We start from the raw sequence: 19,317 nt of genomic DNA on the forward strand, positions 1-19,317 counted from the left end.
ATATCTCACCTCACATACTTCATTCATTAGTTCATCAGGTTCTGAAGGATTACTCAATTATCTTGATCAGCTAATCATCTTCGTAACTTCCCTTCTCCTGATAGAAGAGTTTACCAGCAGCTTTCAACTTTCCAAAGCACCAATTTTGTTCCATTCTGTCCCAACGTATGGACAGTGACAACAGATAACATTTCAGAAAGCTTCTTATGAAAACTTGCTGATTCTCACTATTCCAATACCCTTCTTATGTTTGTCTGTAAACTTACACGCTGAGACAGGGAGTAAACATGTACAGTATCTGTGTAGCACCAAGGAGTGTAGGCTGGAGATTATGGCTGGTGTGTGTGGGGTTGCTATTGAGAATCACACAATTTAATCTCTTGTTAATTATTTAGTCCAACAAAACTCCCCAACTAAATCATAAAATGATTTTAAAATCAGGCACTTTAAAAATTGAGATATAATTCACATACCATAAAATTTACCATCTAAAGGTGTATAGTTCAGGACTTCCCTGGTGGTGCAGTGGTTAAGAATCCACCTGCCAATGCAGGGGACATGGGTTCGATCCCTGGTCCGGGAAGATCCCACATGTGACGGAGCAACTAAGCCCGTGCGCCACAACTACTGAGCCTGCGCTCTAGAGCCTGAGTGCCACAACTGCTGAGCCCACGCGCCACAAGTGTGGAAGCCCATACACCCTAGAGCCCATGTGCCGCAACAAGAGAAGCCACCACGACAAGAAGCCCGCACACCACAAAGAGTAGCCCCCACTCGCCACAGCTAGAGAAAGCCCGCGTGCAACAAAGACCCAATGCAGCCAAGAATAAATAAATTTTTAAAAAAAAGTGTATAGTTCAGTGGTTTTTCTCCATCACCACTGTCTAATTCCAGAATATTGTTATCATCCTCAAAAGAAATCTGTCCCTATTAGTGATCACTTCCAATTTCCCCCTCCCCTCAGCTCCTGGCAACCACAAATCTATTTTGTCATTGGATTTGCCTATTCTGGACATTTCATGTAAATGGAATCATACAATACGTGTCTACCTTTTTTCACCTAGCATATTTTCAAAGGTTAATCCACGTTTGTAGTATGAATCAGTACTCCATTTATACAGTCTTATAACCATAGTTTTGTCAAGACAAATTTTATTTTAATTCTTTACCATACCATTCCTTCCACATTAAAGTCTTTGAAGGAAGGAAAATTGTTAATACCTACTTCCAGGCCTATTATAAAGCAACAGGTCATGAATATTTCAGAATGACAAATGACTAATTCAGAATGATACAGGATACAAAAAAAGTAGCAAGAATATTAGTTTATTTTAGCTCAAACACCTAAGGGTCAACTGAAACACATAGTATCTTTATAAAATTGTTTTCCTACTGAAAACCCTGAAAACTTAAAGAGCAAAATTGCTTTCTTCTCTATCCCTTTTTGTTAGCTTTTCCAGCAAGCAATAAAAAGGACAGATTTTACATTCTAAGCAGTATATGATACATGTTCAGGATTAGGATTAATAAGCAATTGAATTAGTAAGATCAAGATAAATGAGAGCAGCCCTAGTTCACGTTCTGTGCCATGCTAGATTACTGCAATAGCCTTCTGTGCGGCTTCTAGTTTTACTTACTGATTATGATTGAGAGAATTTTCTATAAAAGTTCACGCTCCCCTCCCATTATACCATTCTCAGTTGCTGCTGAGAATCAGTTGCTTAGGCAGAAACTACATTTTCCAGTCCTTCTTGCAACTAGTTTTTACCAACGGACCATAAGCAGAAGAGATTTAACTTTTAAGCCAAGGTGCACAAGAAGGAGGGCCACCAATCTCTCTTTGCTTGTCTTCCTTGATGCAGAGGACTCTGAAGCCCCGGGAGATGGTGGCACAACAAACTGGAAAGCGCCTGGTCCCTGAAACTCAAGTGAGGGAAAGCTGCCTGCCAGTGAGGAAGACTCCCAGTGGACTATTATGTGAGCAAGAAATTTCCAGTGTTGTCTCTAGTATTTGGGGTTTTATGTTTTAGAGCAGCTAGTGATTTTCAGTCAGAAAACTAATTAATGTATTTATCTAGTACACTTCAGACATTATACCAAATAATCATTGCATTTAATGCCTTACTTTTGTTCAGAAATCTAAAATGACTCCCAACTGCCTATTACAGGACGAAGTCCTTAGCTAAAAATCAGGACCTTCCATGATATAACCTTGAATACCATACCAAAGTTAGCTACCATTATGTCTTTTTTGTTAGATTTGTGGAATATATCATACATACAGAAATGTATGAAACATATGTAACTTTAAAGAGTAACAATAAAGAAAGTATTTGTGTAGCTATCATCCAAGTTAAGAAATAGAAGATTGCCAGCAACTTACAAGTTCCTGACTGCATCCCCCTCTATCTATTCTATAGAGTTACCCACTTCTCTGACTTAGCAGATAATCATTCTTTTCTTTAAACTACCTTATAAACAATTTTCTAAACAGTATGTTTATTTTTTTCTGTTTCTGAACTTCATATGAATTAAATCAAACTGTGGATTCTATTGAGACTTATTTCAACAATGTTTGTAAGATACATTCCTGTTAAAGAGTATAGTTATAAATTCACTTTAATTGCTGTATGGTGTTCCACTGAATGAATACACAACTTCTTTATTCACTCTCCTGTTGTTAACAGTCATACGGGTTGTATCCAGTCTTTGGTTATTTATGCTGCCATGAACATTCTTGCTCTGTTTCCTAGTATGTATGTGCAAGGGTTACTCTTTTTTTTTTGGCTGCTGCGCGCGGCCTTTCTCTAGTTGCATGCTGCGCGCGGCCTTTCTCTAGTTGCAGCGAGCGGGGGCTACTCTTCGTTGTGGTGCGCAGGCTTCTCATTGCAGTGGCTTCTCTTGTTGCGGAGCACAGGCTCTAGGCGTGCAGGCTTCAGTAGTTGTGGCTCACGGGCTCTCCAACACAGACTCAGCAGCTGTGGCGCATGGGCTTAGTTGCTCCATGGCATGTGGAATCTTGCTGGACCAGGGCTCAAACCCGTGTCCCCTGCATTGGCAGGCGGATTCCCAACCACTGCGCCACCAGGGAAGCCCATAAGGGTTACTCTTGTGCAGTAGTTATCAACTGGGGGTGCTATTTTTGTCTCCCAGTGGATATTTAGAAATGTCTAGAGACATTTTCAGTTGTCACAACTGTGTCATGCTACTGGCATCTTGTGGATAAAGGCCAGGGATCCTACATCCTATAATGAACAGAACAGCTCTCCCACAATAAAGAATTATCCAACCCACAACGCCAGTAGCACTGAGGTTGAGAAACCCTGCTCTAGTGTACATACCAAGGAGTGGAACTGCTAGGACATAGGGCATGGGCACTTACAACTGTACTAGGTAATGCCAAACTAATTTCCAGAGTAGTTGTGTCAATTTCGCTCCCATCAGCAGTGTCTAAGAGTTCCCTTTGCTCCACATCCTCTCTAACCCTTAGCGTTGTCAACTGGTAGTGCAAATTTAATGTGCATGTAATGGTATCTCGTTATGGTCTTAATTTATATTTCCCTCACTACTAGCAGGATTAAACATCTTTTCATATGTTTACTGGCCATTAGGATTTCTCTTTTGTGAAGTACTTGTTCAAGAGTTTCATCTATTTTTCTATTGGGCTTCTTTCTTTTAATGATTCCCAAAAGTTATTTTTATGTTCTGGACGTTACCCTGTGGGTGTTAAGTACTACAAGTATATTCTTTCAGTTTGTGGTTAGTCTTTTCACACTTTTTAATGTGTCTTTCATGAACAGAAGTTCTTAATCTGCATAAGCTCAAGGTAAAATTTAGTAGTCTTTTCCTTTATAGTAAAAGTTTTCCATCTTGTTAAAAAAAAACCTCACCTATTACAAGATCATGAAAGGCAGTCTCCTATATTATGTTTTTTTTTTTTTTTTTTTTTTTTTAAACTTTGCTGGTTTTTTTTTTTTTGTGTGTTTTTTAATTTTATTTATTTATTTATTTATTTATGGCTGCATGGGTCTTCGTTTCTGTGCGAGGGCTTTCTCTTGTTGCGGCAAGCGGGGGCCACTCTTCATCGCGGTGCGCGGGCCTCTCACTATCGCGGCCTCTCTTGTTGCGGAGCACAGGCTCCAGACGCGCAGGCTCAGTAATTGTGGCTCACGGGCCTAGTCGCTCCGCGGCATGTGGGATCTTCCCAGACCAGGGCTCGAACCCGTGTCCCCTGCATTGGCAGGCAGATTCTCAACCACTGCGCCACCAGGGAAGCCCTATATTATGTTTTAAAAGTCTTATTTTTTTGCCTTGCACAATCTACCTGAAATTGATTTTTGTATATTATACAAATAGGAATCTAACTGTCCTAACTCCACGACTGAAGTTAATCTTATTCCCACTTACCTACTATAACACCACTGTTATACGTCAAGTGTTTATGTATAGGCATACCTTTTCTTACTGTGCTTAGCTTTATTGTCCTCTGCAGATACTGCAGTTTTTACAAATTGAAGGTCTGTGGCAACCCTGCGTTGTCAGATGATGGTTAACATTTTTTAACAATAAAGTATTTTTTTTTAATTTATTTTCTTGAAGTATAGTTGATTTACAATGTTAATTTCTGCTGTACAGCAAAGTGATTCAGTTATACATATATATATTCTTTTTCATATTCTATTATGCTTTATTATAAGATACAATAAAGTATTTTTAATTAAGGTATAAATACTGTTTTTTTAGACATAACACTATTGCACATTTAATAGACTACAGTATAGTGTAAACATAACTTTTACATGCATTGGGAAACCATGCAACTTGTGTGACTCATTTTATTGCAACATTTTGCTTTACTGCAGTAGTCTGGAATTGAGTCCGCAATATCTCCAAGGTATGTCTGTATAGTGGATCTTTTTTCTGGGTTATTTATTATGTTCCATCTATCCATTTGAATATTTCTCTGACAATTCCATACCATCTTAATTACTAGTTATTTAAAATGCATTTTGATACCTCTAGGGCAAGTCCCTTCCACCTTATTCTTCTTGGCTATTCTTAATCTTTTGCATTTCCATATAAACTTTGGATTCAGCTTATCAAGTTTACAAAATCAACAAATACGCAAAGAAACAAACACTTCTGTTAAGAAATAGATCAATTTGTAAAGAACCAACATATTTATAATACTGAGTCTTCCAATCCATGAATAAGGTTCTCTTTTTTTGACTTAAGTCTTCTTTAATATCTTTCAATAAAATCTGGAATTTTCTCCATAATGGATTTGTACATCTTTTGTAAGGTTTATTCCTACGTCAACAGCATTAAAAATATAACATATTCATAAACCAGTTCATTAATTCTCTATTCTGCTGAGTCTAATCTGCTATTAAACCCATCTATTGAGCTTTTTTGTTTTGTTTCTTAAATTTATTTTATTTTGGCTGCATTGGGTCTTCGTTGCTGCGCGCGGGCTTTCTCTAGTTGCAGAGAGTGGGGGCTACTCTTCGTTGTGGTGTGCGGGCTTTTCATTGCAGTGGCTTCTCTTGTTGCAGAGCACGGGTTCTAGGTGCGTGGGCTTCAGCAGTTGCAGCACGTGGGCTCAGTAGTTGTGGCTCGCAGGCTCTAGAGCGCAGGCTCAGTAGTTGTGGCACACGGGCTTAGTTGCTCCATGGCATGTGGCATCTTCCCAGACCAGGGCTCGAACCCGTGTCCCCTGCATTGGCAGGCGGATTCTTAACCACTGCACCACCAGGGAAGTCCCTCTATTGAGTTTTTAATTTTTATTATTCTATTTTTCAGTTCTAAGATTTCTATTTGGTTCATTTTAAATATAATTATATTACAATTAATTCTCCATATTGAACATACTAACCACAATCATTTTCAAGTCTGTGTCTGATAACTGGGTTACCTGGGGGGTGGTATCCTGTTTCTACTGTCTTTTTTCCCTCTTTGTCCTGTCTCTTGATGTACTTGATAATTTAAAATTGTACATCGGACACTTCATGAAAAATTAGACAAGGCTCTATATATTATCTTCTTCCAGCAACAGTTCACTCTATCCTATGGCCGGCAGATACCGTGAGAATCACCTTAATATAATCAGGCACTGAACTGATTCAAGGGTGGAGTTTTATAGGGCTTATTCTGCCTGAGTTCCCACTCATGGGGTGTATTCCTCCAGTGGTGCCAACTGAGAGCCTAGGATGTTTACTCATACCCCTCCTCCTTTTGAGTGGTTCCAAACTCATACTGCCTCCTCAACCTAAGACTGCTGAGAACTTGGCTATGAATTTCAGAGGCTTTCTGCTTAGCTTTTTAGCATCTTGTCTTTGAAATTTAGGAATTCAGCATATCCCTTAAGGGGGAAACTCAAAGTATCTGGCTCGCTTCTTTGTAGCTTCCTTTTCTCCCAAATCCTGGCTCCTAAGATACTAGCTGCCTGGCAGACAGAACAGCAACTGTTGTCTTTTCAGCCCTGTGAGAGTGCTAGCAACTGTGCAGTCTTCTTTGCCTCTAGCTAATGCCCTCTGCCCAGATTCTCAGCCTCTCACTCTGTACCAAGAATCAGTAAATACTCTTAGGGAAAACTGGCAGAATGTTGACTCATCTCTTTGCAGCAAGGATCTTGGCCCTTCAAGTCCTAATTGCCTCAACAGTTCTCCAGAGCCTTCCACAGATGTTGTTTGTACTTTGGCTTTTCTAGCATTTTTTTGGATAGAAACTGCCAGAGCTATACCATCAGAGGCAGAAACAGAAGTTTCTTACTAGTATTACTTCTTGATAGGAACACTTGGAGTAATGAGATTTGAACAGTTTCACAAATATATGCCACCAGTATACTATTGGGTTGGCCAAAAAGTGTGTTCTGTTTTTAAGTAAAAATAAAAGGCACATTTTTCATTTTCACCAAGAACTTTATTGAACAACGTTTTCATCCTTTTGTTCCACTACCTTCTGTCATTTTTCAGGCAACTTCATAATTCCATATTCCCAAAACTTTTTATCTTTTTGAGCAAAGAACTGTTCCAGGTGCCTTTTACAGTCTTCCAGGGAATTGAAATTTTTTCCATTAAGAGAATTTTGTAAAGACGGAAATCAATGGAAATCTGAAGGTGCAATGTCTGGTAAATATGGCGGATGTGGGCTTCCCTGGTGGCGCAGTGGTTGAGAGTCTGCCTGCCAATGCGGGGGACACGGGTTCGAGCCCTGGTCTGGGAAGATCCCACATGCCGCGGAGCAACTGGGCCCGTGAGCCACAATTACTGAGCCTGTGCGTCTGGAGCCTGTGCTCCGCAACAAGAGAGGCTGCAATAATGAGATGCCCGCGCACCGCGATGAAGAGTGGCCCCCACTCGCCGCAACTAGGGAAAGCCCTCTCACAGAAACGAAGACCCAACACAGCCGTTAAAAAATAAATAAATAAATAAATAAAAATTAAAAAAAAAAAAAAAATATGGTGGATGAATCAGAACTTCCCAGCCAAGCTGTAACAGTTTTTGCCTGGTCTTCAAAAAAACACGCGGTCTTGCGTTATCCTGATGGAAGATTATGTGTTTCCTGCTGACTAATTCTGGATGCTTTTTGTCAAGTGCTGCTTTCAGTTGGTCTAACTGGGAGCAGTACTTGTTGGAATGAATCGTTTGGTTTTCCTGAAGGAGCTTATAATAGAGGATTCCCTTCCAATCCCACCATATACACAACATCACCTTCTTTGGATGAAGACCGGCCTTTGGTGTGGTTGGTGGTGGTTCATTTCGCTTGCCCCATGATTTCTTCCGTTACACATTATTGTACAGTATCCACTTTTCACCTACCATCACAATTTATTTTAAAAACGGAACGTTTTCATTACGTTTAAGTAGAGAATTGCATGCGGAAATATGGTCAAGAAAGTTTTTTTTTGCTTAACTTACGTGGAACCTAAACATCAAAGCGATTCACATAACCAAGCTGGTGCAAATGATTTTCAATGCTTGATTTGGCTATTTTGAGTATGTTAGCTATCTCCCACGTTGTATAATGTTGACTGTTCTCAATTAACGTCTTGATTTGATTGCTATCAACTTCAACCGGTCTACCCGACCATGCAGCATCATCCAGCGAGAAATCTACAGCGTGAAACTTCGCAAACCACTTTTGACACGTCCGATCATCACAGCACCTTCTCCATAAACTGCACAAATCTTTTTGTGCGTTTCAGTTGCATTTTTACCTTTCATGAAATAATAAAGCATAATATGCCAAAAATGTTGTTTTTCTTCCATCTTCAATATTAAAATGAATGGCGACACAAAAATCCACCAATTTTGATGTGTTTTTAAATGCACGTTGATAGGACAGCTATCACATACAATCTAACAAAATTGTTTCGAATGAAGTTAAAGACAACTAAGTGCTACTAAAGCCATCTTATGGAAAAAAACAACTGAACCTTTTGGCCAACCCAATATATATATTTTTTCAAATAAATAAATAAATTTATTTATCTATCTATCTATCTATTTATGGCTGCGTTGGGTCTTCGTTGCTGAGCGCGGGCTTTTTCTAGTTGCAGCAAGTGGGGCTACTCTTTGTTGCGGTGCATGGACTTCTCATTGCACTGGCTTCTCTTGCTGTGGGGCAGGGGCTCTAGGCACACAGGCTTCAGTAGTTGTGGCTCGCGGGCTCTAGAGTGCAGGCTCAGTAGTTGTGGCTCACGGGCTTAGCTGCTCCACAGCATGTGGGGCCTTCCTGGACCAGGGCTCGAACCCATGTCCCCTGCATTGGCAGGTGGATTCTTAACCACTGCACCACCAGGGAAGCCCCCCAATATGTTTTAAATGCATTTCCCATATGTGAATTCTATCTATTCTTAAAGGTTCAACTCAAGCAAATAAAATAGTGACTATGCGTATTCTATAAACTACCAAGTTCTATAGAAATATAAGATATGTTTCATTTATTTATTTATTTATTTATTCTTATAAATTCATTTACTTATTTTTGGCTGCGTTGGGTCTTCATTGTGGCATGGGGGCTTTCTCTAGTTGTGGCAAGCAGGGGCTACTCTTCGTTGCGGTGCATGGGCTTCTCATTGCAGTGGCTTCTCTTGTTGTGGAGCACGGGCTCTAGGAGCATGGGCTTCAGTAGTTGTGGCACGTGGGCTCAGTAGTTGTGGCTCACGGGCTCTAGAGTGCAGGCTCAGTAGTTGTGGCATGTGGACTTGGTTGGTCTGCAGCATGTGGGATCTTCCCGGACCAGGGCTTGTACCCGTGTCCCCTGCATTGGCAGGAGCATTCTTAACCACTGCACCACCAGGGAAGTCCAGACATGTTTCTTTTAAAGAGCCTTTTTCAATTACCCAGGTCAGTGATTAGTGATCTTATGTGAATTTATTCTCCTTTAATCCTCCTTGAGAGTTAACAGAAAGTAAATGCTAGTGAACAAAACATATAAAATACAACGAATTCACAGAACACTCTGTTAATACTTACGTGTTTCCATTCATGTAGATAAGGAAGATATATCTTCCCGTTAGCATCCACATGCTTTCCTGTTTTAATAGTCATTGAACTAGTAGGCTTAACAAAACAGATAGGGGGATTATATGGGTATGTGTCCAGCAGCCACAGGCATATTGGAATATTATATGTAGTACCTGAGAAAGAAAGAGAAACTTCAGTTACTCTACTTTTATTATTTTTCAATAATGTCTTAGTAGGTAAGCAAGAAAGAGCTACAACTAAGCAACACTTTTTAAAAAAATCACAACAAATATTTTATGTTTCAAAGTTCTGTTTAACATCAGTTTCAAATTTTCAGTTTGTAAAATACATGAGCAGGATTAAGGAGCTAATTAATTACTACTCTGCCAGTGTAGTAAGTGTACTTACTGCCGTAAAAACATTATTCACAAATTATCTTTTGGTTCAAGCCATTCTTTGTTATTTGACTCTTGTCGCTTCAGTTAATAAAGTTCACTGGTAAAGGATACAGAAGGAAGACCATAGATAATGGTGTCCTTTCAGAAAGTGATATGCTAGACTTGAAATTCCCTTGCCAAAAGTCACACTGTAAGACCTAATCCAAGTGTCAAACAGATGCTGACTGGTGGCCACAGCTTGACCAATGAATATGGCATTTTCAGTGTTAGTTTCAGAATCAATGATGTCATCCCCTTTTTTTTGCTTTATGTAATAGAATCTCTCTCAGTTGAGAAATTTGACTATATATAAGTCAAAATGAACAGTGTTTCAAAGGATCTGATAGTTAATATACTGAACATAAATCAAAGACTTTTCTTCCTAAGGTTAAAGCCCAGTGTCCCAAGCAAACATTTGAATCACCTAACATAATTCAGATACATTTCCCCCACTCAGAAACAGTTTTACTTCATAAAAGTATATACACATAAAATTCACTTAAAGAAATCAGTTATGGGACTTCGGATTTATTTTTCACCCAAAACTACTTCTACAATGAAAAAAAAAAAAGACTCCAATAAAATATATCCTAATACATAAAACATAACTTTATTTCCACCATCTAGAATTCTTTGCTTTGTGAAAATGATGGATTCTCCAGAATTACTTAGGCTTAGGAACTGTGCTGTACAAAAAAATGGTGAAGGAACAAAGGTTTAGTTTAAATAAAATTTACATATATGTATGCGTGTGTGTGTGTGTGTGTGTGTATGAAAAAGAGAACCCTTGTGCACTGCTGGTGGGAATATAAATTGGCGCAGCTACTATGGAAAACAGTATGGAGATTACTTAAAAATTAAAAATAGAACTACCATATGATCCAGCAATTCTACTTCTGGTTATTTATCTGAAGAAAATGAAAACACTAATTTGAAAAGATATATGCACTCCTATGTTCACTGCAACATTATTTACAATAGCCAAGATATGGAAGCAACCTAAGTACCCACTGATAGATGAATGGATAAAGAAGATGTGGTATACATATACATAATGGAATATTACTGAGCCATAAAAAAGAATGAAATCTTGCCATTTGTGACAACATGGATAGACCTAGACGGTATTATGTTAAGTGAAACAAGTCAGACAGAGAAAGACAAATACTGTATGATTTCACTTATATGTGGAATCTAAAAAACAAAACAAATGAACAAACAAAACTAAACAGAAACAGGCTCATAGATACAAAGAAGAGGTGGTTGCCAGAGGGGAAGAAGGTGGGAGGAGAGAAATAGGTGAGGGAGATTAAGAGGTACAAACTTCCAGCTGTAAAATAAATGAATCACAGTATGATATGTACAGTGTGGGGAATACAGTCAATAATTATGTAATGTTTTGTATGGTGACAGATGGTAACTAGACTTATCATGTTGATCATTTTGAAAGGTATAGAAATATCAAATTGCTATGTTGTGTAACAGAAACTAACACAGTGTTATAGGTCAATTATATTTCAAACACACACAGATAAACAAACAAACAGAAAAAGAGATCAAATTTGTGGTTATCAGAGGTGAGGGCTGGAGGGAAGGGAGAATTGTAGGACAGTAGACATAAGGTACAAACTTCCAGTTATAAAATAAGCAAGGGGACTTCCCTGGTGGCGCAGTGATTAAGAATCCGCCTGCCAATGCAGGGGACACAGGTTCGTACCCTGGTCCGGGAAGATCCCACATGCCACGGAGCAACTAAGCCCGTGCGCCACAACTACTGAGTCCAGGTGCCACAACTACTGAAGCCTGTGCGCCTAGAGCCCATGCTCCGCTACAAGAGAAACCACTGCAATGAGAAGCCCACGCACCGCAACGAAGAGTAGCCCTGCTCGCCGCAACTAGAGAAAGCTCGCGAGCAGCAACGAAGACCCAACGCAGCCAGAAATAAAAAAAAAAAAACTAAGTACTGGGAATGTAATGTACAACATGATAAATGTCATGAACACTGCTGTATGTAATATATGAAAGTTGTTAAGAGAGTAAACATCGCAACTTGATGAAAACTTAAGAATTTTCAGCACAAGGGAAAAATATTTTTTTCTGTTTCTCTAATTTTGTATCTATATAAGATGACAGATGTTCACTAAACTTACTGAGGTAATCATTTCTTGATGTATGAAGTCAATCATTACGCTGTATACCTTAAACTTATACAGTGCTATATGTCAATTACATCTCAATAAAACTGGAAGAAAAAAATAATAAATGTCTTTAATTATGTCTACGATAGTCTTCTGCCTCCTTCTCTCTCCCACATACCTTTTTCCCTCACCAGAGCTTATGTCCTGGGGTAAAGGCAGTCAGTAATCCTGAATTTTACTCGTATTTGCTCTATAAAATGCTGATGTTCAAGTGTTTTTTCCCTCTGCCTGGGATGTCCATTCTGTTATGAATGGTTCACTCATCCTTTAATACCAAATTTGAACGTCATTTCTTTGATGACCTTCCCACATGTTCTTGTTCTCCTCTATAATCTCACAGCACCTTTATATTTCATTATTCTATAACAGGTATAGAATAGTGTAAATATCTATTTATTCCCTGTTTCCCCTATTTGTGTATGTTCTTCCAGAGAAGGTACATCCTTTATTCACCTTTGTATCCCTAGCCCTTTTCCCCCACGCATAGCAGGTACTATATAAAATCAACGGGTAGGTTACTGAGACACAGGTCTTAGCTAGTCACAAGGAATAACTAACAAACAGAGCTGTCCACAGTTGCTCATGAAGCTGAATGCTCCATTATCATTGTAAGTATTCCAGCAGAGGGTGGCTGACTAACAGAGACGTAATTATCCATCATCAGCATTACAACCATAAATAATAGCTACTTTTGATATACCAGCCCCTGTGCTAAGTCCTTTACATACATTATTACAAATGAATTCTTTTGAGTTAGGTACTATTATCCAAATGTTACAGATGCCCATTGTCACAAAACTAATAGATTACAGAGGGAGAACTAAAACCCTACTCTGCCCTGACTGTAAAGCCTCTATCTTAGTCACTATACTATACAGCTTCCCATTGTCAGATAAGTTTGAGTAGGGTGGGAGCTGAACTAGGAGGTAGCTAAGATCCCTTTCTAGTTCTAAGATTCTTTGATTCTCTGAAACAAACTCTTCCAGTGCACTGAGGCACTTATTTGTTGATATATCTTGGTAAGGAAGTAGGGGAAAAAAGCTGAAAATATTAGGTGCTGCTGCCAAATGAAGTTCAATTAGAATAGGAGGTGAAGTTTCTATATTATCATGAAAGTCACAAGAAAGCAAGCTTAATTACCTACAATTCTTTGGCAACTAAATGTGAATTAAAATGCATCTATGCTGGAAACATGAATCACATAAGACATTTACCTCTATAAGGCACAGGAATCGTTCCAGTGAGGTTCATTAGTTCCCTGGAACTGCCATCATTAAAAACTAAAAGGTAAGAATAATGAGTTAATCAACAAGCATTTTCACAGATACTCCCACATAAGTTATTCTTATGTTTCAGAAACAACAGTTAAAACACATTATTACCCTTGAAAGGGACTAACTTGTTAATGTTCATACATTTTGTCCAATAATAAAGTATCCTTTGTTGATTCACTTAATGGGATCAGCTTTTGAATGAGTAAAGATGCTATGAACTACTTGGAAAATTAAATGTTAATGCTACAGTCCCAATAATATGAGCTCTGGATCCCCAACCAACATGATTGTAAAATTACTTAAAAATCACTATTAACTGACACCATATTAAATATTAACCTAATATTTTCAGATGTTTATTCCCACTCACTGTCATTCTCAATCCCAATGTAGTATCCCACAGTATGAAAAAGGAAAAAAGTTTTCACAGTCAAATACGGACATCTTCTTTTAATACAAATATTTCTCACATCGCACAAGTTTTCCTACCTATAATTGATTGAATAACTAGGGCACATACTTTGTTACATGGACTGCTATTATCTGTAATAATGATTTGGAATTAACACTGTATTACATAGAGGAAAGGCTGTAATGTGCAGTACAAGAACACCTCAGTTCTTTTACCTACTATTAACAATTATAAACTGTGCTGTAATTTATTCTGATCTTGTATTTTAAAAAGACCACCGTATTTAATTTTAGGGTTATATTTACTCTAAAAGCATGTTGATGACAATGGTTTAGACTTGGTCCAGGCTGTGTGGCTGTATATATAATATTCGTTCAATGATGTTGGAGTCTTTGTCAGTTTTGATCAACATTTACTCTTTTAGTTTTCAGTAAAAACTATACACTTACCATAAAGTTCTAGCCTTTGTCACTTTATTCCCCCATTGAAGCCATTTTTAAATTAACTCTAATTTTGGTAATATGAGTTTTTTTGCAGATCTAAATACCATAGTACAGTATGTGGACAGGAAGGAGAATTATGCCCTAGTTTGGGAGAAGACTTCCGGTTCATGACTTTGTTGTTCAGGAAATTCAGGATTGATTCCCCTGTGCTGCCTCTCACCAGGCTCCTGTTTACAAAGCCCTGGGGGCGAGTGGAGTTTCGAGTGAGAGTCTCAGCTACAAAATTCAGCTCTTTGCCCTCACTGCCAAGGGCCTCACAATGGGCAGGAGGCAGCATGGGTTTCCCTTGGCCCTGGCACATTTGGTGTTTACCAGGAGATGGGGTTGGAGAGATTATGTTAGGACTGGTGGGGCCAAAAAAACTGTTAAAAAAAAAAAAAAAAAAACCCTCTCAATATTGTCATTTCTTACTTAAATCACAACTTTATTTCATCTCAATAGAAGGTGGACACAAATTGTCAGCTACCTACTCTACAGAATTAAGGACAATAGTTTTTAAGTGTTTTCTTCATCTATAAAATGAAAAGGATAGTCCAGAATACAGTTTTACAAAATGTGTTCCTAAGAATATAAAGAGATGTTCTAGAGAGAAAAAAGGTTCACTAGTTAATTAACTTTAGAATATACTGAACAATGTATTATATTCTCTCCCCCCTTGGTGAGGCATAATGACACATTAGCATATTAAAGGCTCTGAGAAATCTTGTTGCAAAGAAACCCATTTAATTTTGTTTAATCTATAAGTGCTCAAACTTAACCTCAGAATCCCCTCTACCCATGCCCCCAAAGCAACATTCTTCACAACTATGGATACTATTTTGGGAAATGATGGACTAAACTATTTTTAACATCACCTCTAGTTCTAAATTTGCATTAGTTCTATGTTAGAGTAGTATATTAAAACTTAAAATAACTAAACAAATATAATATATTATTATTAGATCTTGTAATTTCCTATCTCTCACAACTTTTTTTAGGTGAAGGTTAGTCCTACAATGAAAAAACCAACAAACTTAAAGGGAAAATGGGAAACCTACAATTATTAACAAAAAGAGTAAACTCAAAGTATAGTACTTGATATTTTTATTATATAAACTCACCATATGAATCCAATACAGGTTTGAGATCTTTGTATAAAGTAATAACACTGACAGTTTCACGTACAGTTAGGTCTCTGTATTTGTACTGAAAAGGAAAATTACAAATGAATTTAGTTTAAAACCAATGCCCATATTTTACTGCTAGGTTAATTTTCTTAAAATCTTATTTTCTTAATAGCACTCTTCTTAAAAGTATAATGGTTCTGAGTGATCATTAACATTAATTAAATAAAGACTGAAAGAACCTCAGTAGCTTTTTCTCCTGCCACCTATTCAAACTTTTACCTCCATTTTAGCTCTTTTTCCAACTTAAAAGGCCCTCCGCCAAATCAAATCTTAATCATTCTCAAAGACCTAGTTTACATCACTTTCCTTCTCAATGAATCCTTTTCCAGACTTCCCTTTAGCCCAAAACGATCTCTCCCTCTCCAGCATTCATCGTCAATACTATTTTGCAATTTACCACGTGCTGTATTGTATTCTCATACCACTGCCTTGTACCGCTCCAGTCCAGGAAAACTAGGAACCTTGCTTACACACTCTTAGCAGATTAGGAAATCAGGAGATGGGGATCCCCATCTGTTCACAACACACTGAAGCTCACCAGCTGACAAGCTCCATTCACGCACAAAGCTTCCAATCAGCTTTTAGTGCTTCTCTCTTAAAAAGGAACAGTCAGCTATTCCAAAAAGAGACTCCAAGAAACATGTCACAGATGGAAACGGAAAGAAGGAACTAAGAATAAAAATAATGCAAGGAGCAGAAGAAAACTTCAAAAAGAATTAGCATTAAAAATTTCAAAGAAAGAAGAAATGATATTGTATCCATGAAACAAGAACACTCAGAAAAGAAAGGACTCTTGGACATAAAAAAAAGTGAGAGTAGAAATAAAACATCCAATAGAAGGATTAGAATATAAAGTCAGGGCTTCCCTGGTGGCGCGGTGGTTGAGAGTCTGCCTGCCAATGCAGGGGGCACGGGTTCGAGCCCTGGTCTGGGAGGGTCCCACATGCCGCGGGGCAATTGGGCCCGTGGGCCACAATTACTGAGCCTGCGCGTCTGGAGCCTGTGCTCCGCAGCAGGAGAGGCCGCGATGGTGAGAGGCCCGCGCACTGCGATGAAGAGTGGCCCCCGCTCGCCACAACTAAAGAAAGCCCTCGCACAGAAACGAAGACCCAACACAGCCATAAAATAATAAATAAATAAATTGTGAAAAAAAATAAGAACTTTAAAAAAAAAAAAAAGTCCATTACTTGAAAAAAAAAAAGAATATAAAGTCAAAGAAATCTCAGAGACCAGCACAAAAGACAGTGACAGACAGTAAGGGAGAAAATACAAGAAAAATTAGGAAATAAATCCAGGTCTACTCAAAGGCATCTCTTCAGCAGTTCTTGACCTCTTTTGTCCTGAAGCACCAATTTTTCCATGCTATGGGATCAGTACTATTACCACACACATATTCTTCTTTCTCCTGTCTTATTCCCACAAAAACATTCCTTACCTCCCTTCCCCCTCCACCTACAACCAAACTTCTCTTAGTTCCCCTTTACAGCAAACTCCTGCAAGGAGCTTCCTACTTTTGCTGACTGTAATTGCTCTCTTCCTACTCTCTCCTCTTAAAGCTTTTTATTATGGAACATTTCAAAGGTATCCAAAGGTAGAACAGTATAATAAATCCCCTGCTTCAGCACTACACCCAGCTTCAACAATCAACTCATAGCCAATCTTATTTAATCTATAATCTCATTCACCTTTCCCTCTTCCTGTATTATTCTGAAGCAAATGGTAACATCATATCCTATTACCCATAAATATTTTAGTACGTATCTTTAAAAGATAAGAACTTTAAAAAGAAGCCCACAATACTATTATCACACTAAAATAATCACTATTTCCTTATATCATAAAATATGCAGTCTCATGTCATTTTTTTTTTTTAGTTTGTTTGAATGGAGATCCAAATAAAGACCACATATTTCAATCTGTTAAAATGTCCTTTAGGCCTCTTTTAATCTACAGATTCTCTCCCACCCCTCTTTTCTGATAATAGCTTTACTGAGATATAATTCACATACCATATAATTCACACATTTAAAGTGACTTACGTAAGGCTCAGTGGCTGTTAGTACATTCAGAGTTGTACAACCGCCACCACAATCAATTTTAGAACATCTTCATCACCCCCAAAAGAAACGCACACCCTGTAGCAATCACCCACTCACTCCACCAGCGACATCCCCTTTCACCCTAGACAACTGCTAATCTACTTTGTTTCTATCAATTTGCCTATTCTGGACATTTCATATAAATGGAATTATATAGTCCGTGGTCATTTATGACTACCTTCTTTCACTTAGCAGGTTTTCAAGGTACATTCATGTTGCTGAATAATATTCCATTATATGGATATAACACATTTTATTTATCTCCTCATCAGTGGGCCCATTTCTATTTTAACCCCTTGAAACTTACTTGTTGAAGAAATCGGTTCATTTGTCCTACAGAAGCTCCCACAGTTTGGATTTTGCTAACTGCGTCCTCTTGGTGTAGTTTAATATATATGTTCCTATTCCCTTTGTATTTCTTGTGAATTAGTAGTTGGATCTGGAAGTTATGATCTTGTCATGATTTTTTTCTAAATTTTACTTTTTTTTTCCTCCACTGTCTTCCCCTCTCTCTGGCAAGATCATTTCACAGATGATGGTGTTTTTCCATCAAGTAGCATATGACATCTAGGTATCTCTCCGTGATGTTAACCACTGATGCTCAAAGACCAGACCCATTCTCTTCAAACCCACTCCAATCAGGGTTTTCCACTTTCACTGAAATTGCTCATTAACGTCACCATTAACTGCCACACATGGCCATATGCAACGGCCAATCCTCAGTCTTCATCTTACTTAACCTATCACAGCAGCATTTAACCAAGTCAATTCCTTCCTCTTAACACATGTTCTTCACTTGATTTGCAGGACACCACTGCTTCCTTTTCTCCTCTCTGTGGCTGCCCCTTCTCAGTGTCTTTGCTGGTTCCTTCTCTTCTCCTAACCTCTTATCTTAATAATATTGAGCCCCAGGGCTCAGTCCTTGGTCCTCTTCTTTATCTCAACTCACTCCTTTGGTGATCTCCATGCATGGCTTAAAATAACATTTGTACACTGATAACTCCCAAATTTAAAAATTCCAGTCTGAACCTCTTTCCTGAACTCCAGACATGTATATCCAATTACCAATTTGATATCTCCACTTGGATATCTAATGAATGTCAAATTTAACATGATCAAAACTGAACTCCTTTTCTTCCCCCCAAAATCTATGCCTCTTACAGTCTTCCATGTCTGTATCCTTCTAGTTGCTCAGGACAAAAGCTTTGACATTATCCTGGATGCCTCTCTTTCCTACACATCCACAGTGAGTCTGTCGGAAAACCCTGTTAGCTCTACCTTCAAAAATATCCAGAACCTGATCACTCCTCACTACCTTCATAGCTACACTGACGTTACTACAACTGCCTCCTTAGAGTTGTCTCTGCTTCCACTCTACTGAACCTCCTACAGTCTAGTCTCAGCACAGCAGCTAGAGCTATACTGTTAACAGATCAGGGGCTTCCCACCATACTCCAAGTACAAGCCAAAGTGCTAACAGTGGCCTGCAAGACCCTCCAAAATCTACCACTCCTTTATTCAGCACTGTTTCCCCTTGCTCACTGCAGTCCAGCCCCCTTAGCTCCCTTTGCTGTTCCTCTATCATGCATGACAAGCTTCTGTCTCAGGGCCCTTGTGCTTGTTTTTCCTTCTTCCTGGAATGTTCTTACTCCAGATTGTTCCAGTTTGCTTCCTCACCTCTTTCAGGTCTTGCTCAAATAGACCTCAGGAAGGCCTTCCTTTACTATTCTATAAAATTGCAACCTATCCTATTCTCAC

At 38.5% G+C, this 19,317-nt stretch overlaps 1 protein-coding gene across 2 annotated transcripts in view; it reads right to left on the reverse strand.

Moving 5' to 3' along the window:
• Positions 1 to 19,317, reverse strand: part of TSG101 (tumor susceptibility 101) — a 50,295-nt gene that overhangs the window by 28,369 nt on the left and 2,609 nt on the right. For both annotated transcript variants that reach the window (XM_059929587.1, XM_059929586.1), the window contains exons 2-4: positions 15,395 to 15,479; positions 13,320 to 13,385; positions 9,480 to 9,643 (exon numbers count right to left, since the gene is read on the reverse strand). In XM_059929587.1, the coding sequence (XP_059785570.1) occupies positions 9,480 to 9,643; positions 13,320 to 13,385; positions 15,395 to 15,479 (315 nt within the window). The remainder of the gene's footprint in view (positions 1 to 9,479; positions 9,644 to 13,319; positions 13,386 to 15,394; positions 15,480 to 19,317) is intronic.

Source organism: Balaenoptera ricei, chromosome 8 (assembly GCF_028023285.1).
Source record: "Balaenoptera ricei isolate mBalRic1 chromosome 8, mBalRic1.hap2, whole genome shotgun sequence".
Classification (NCBI taxonomy): Eukaryota; Metazoa; Chordata; class Mammalia; order Artiodactyla; family Balaenopteridae; genus Balaenoptera; species Balaenoptera ricei.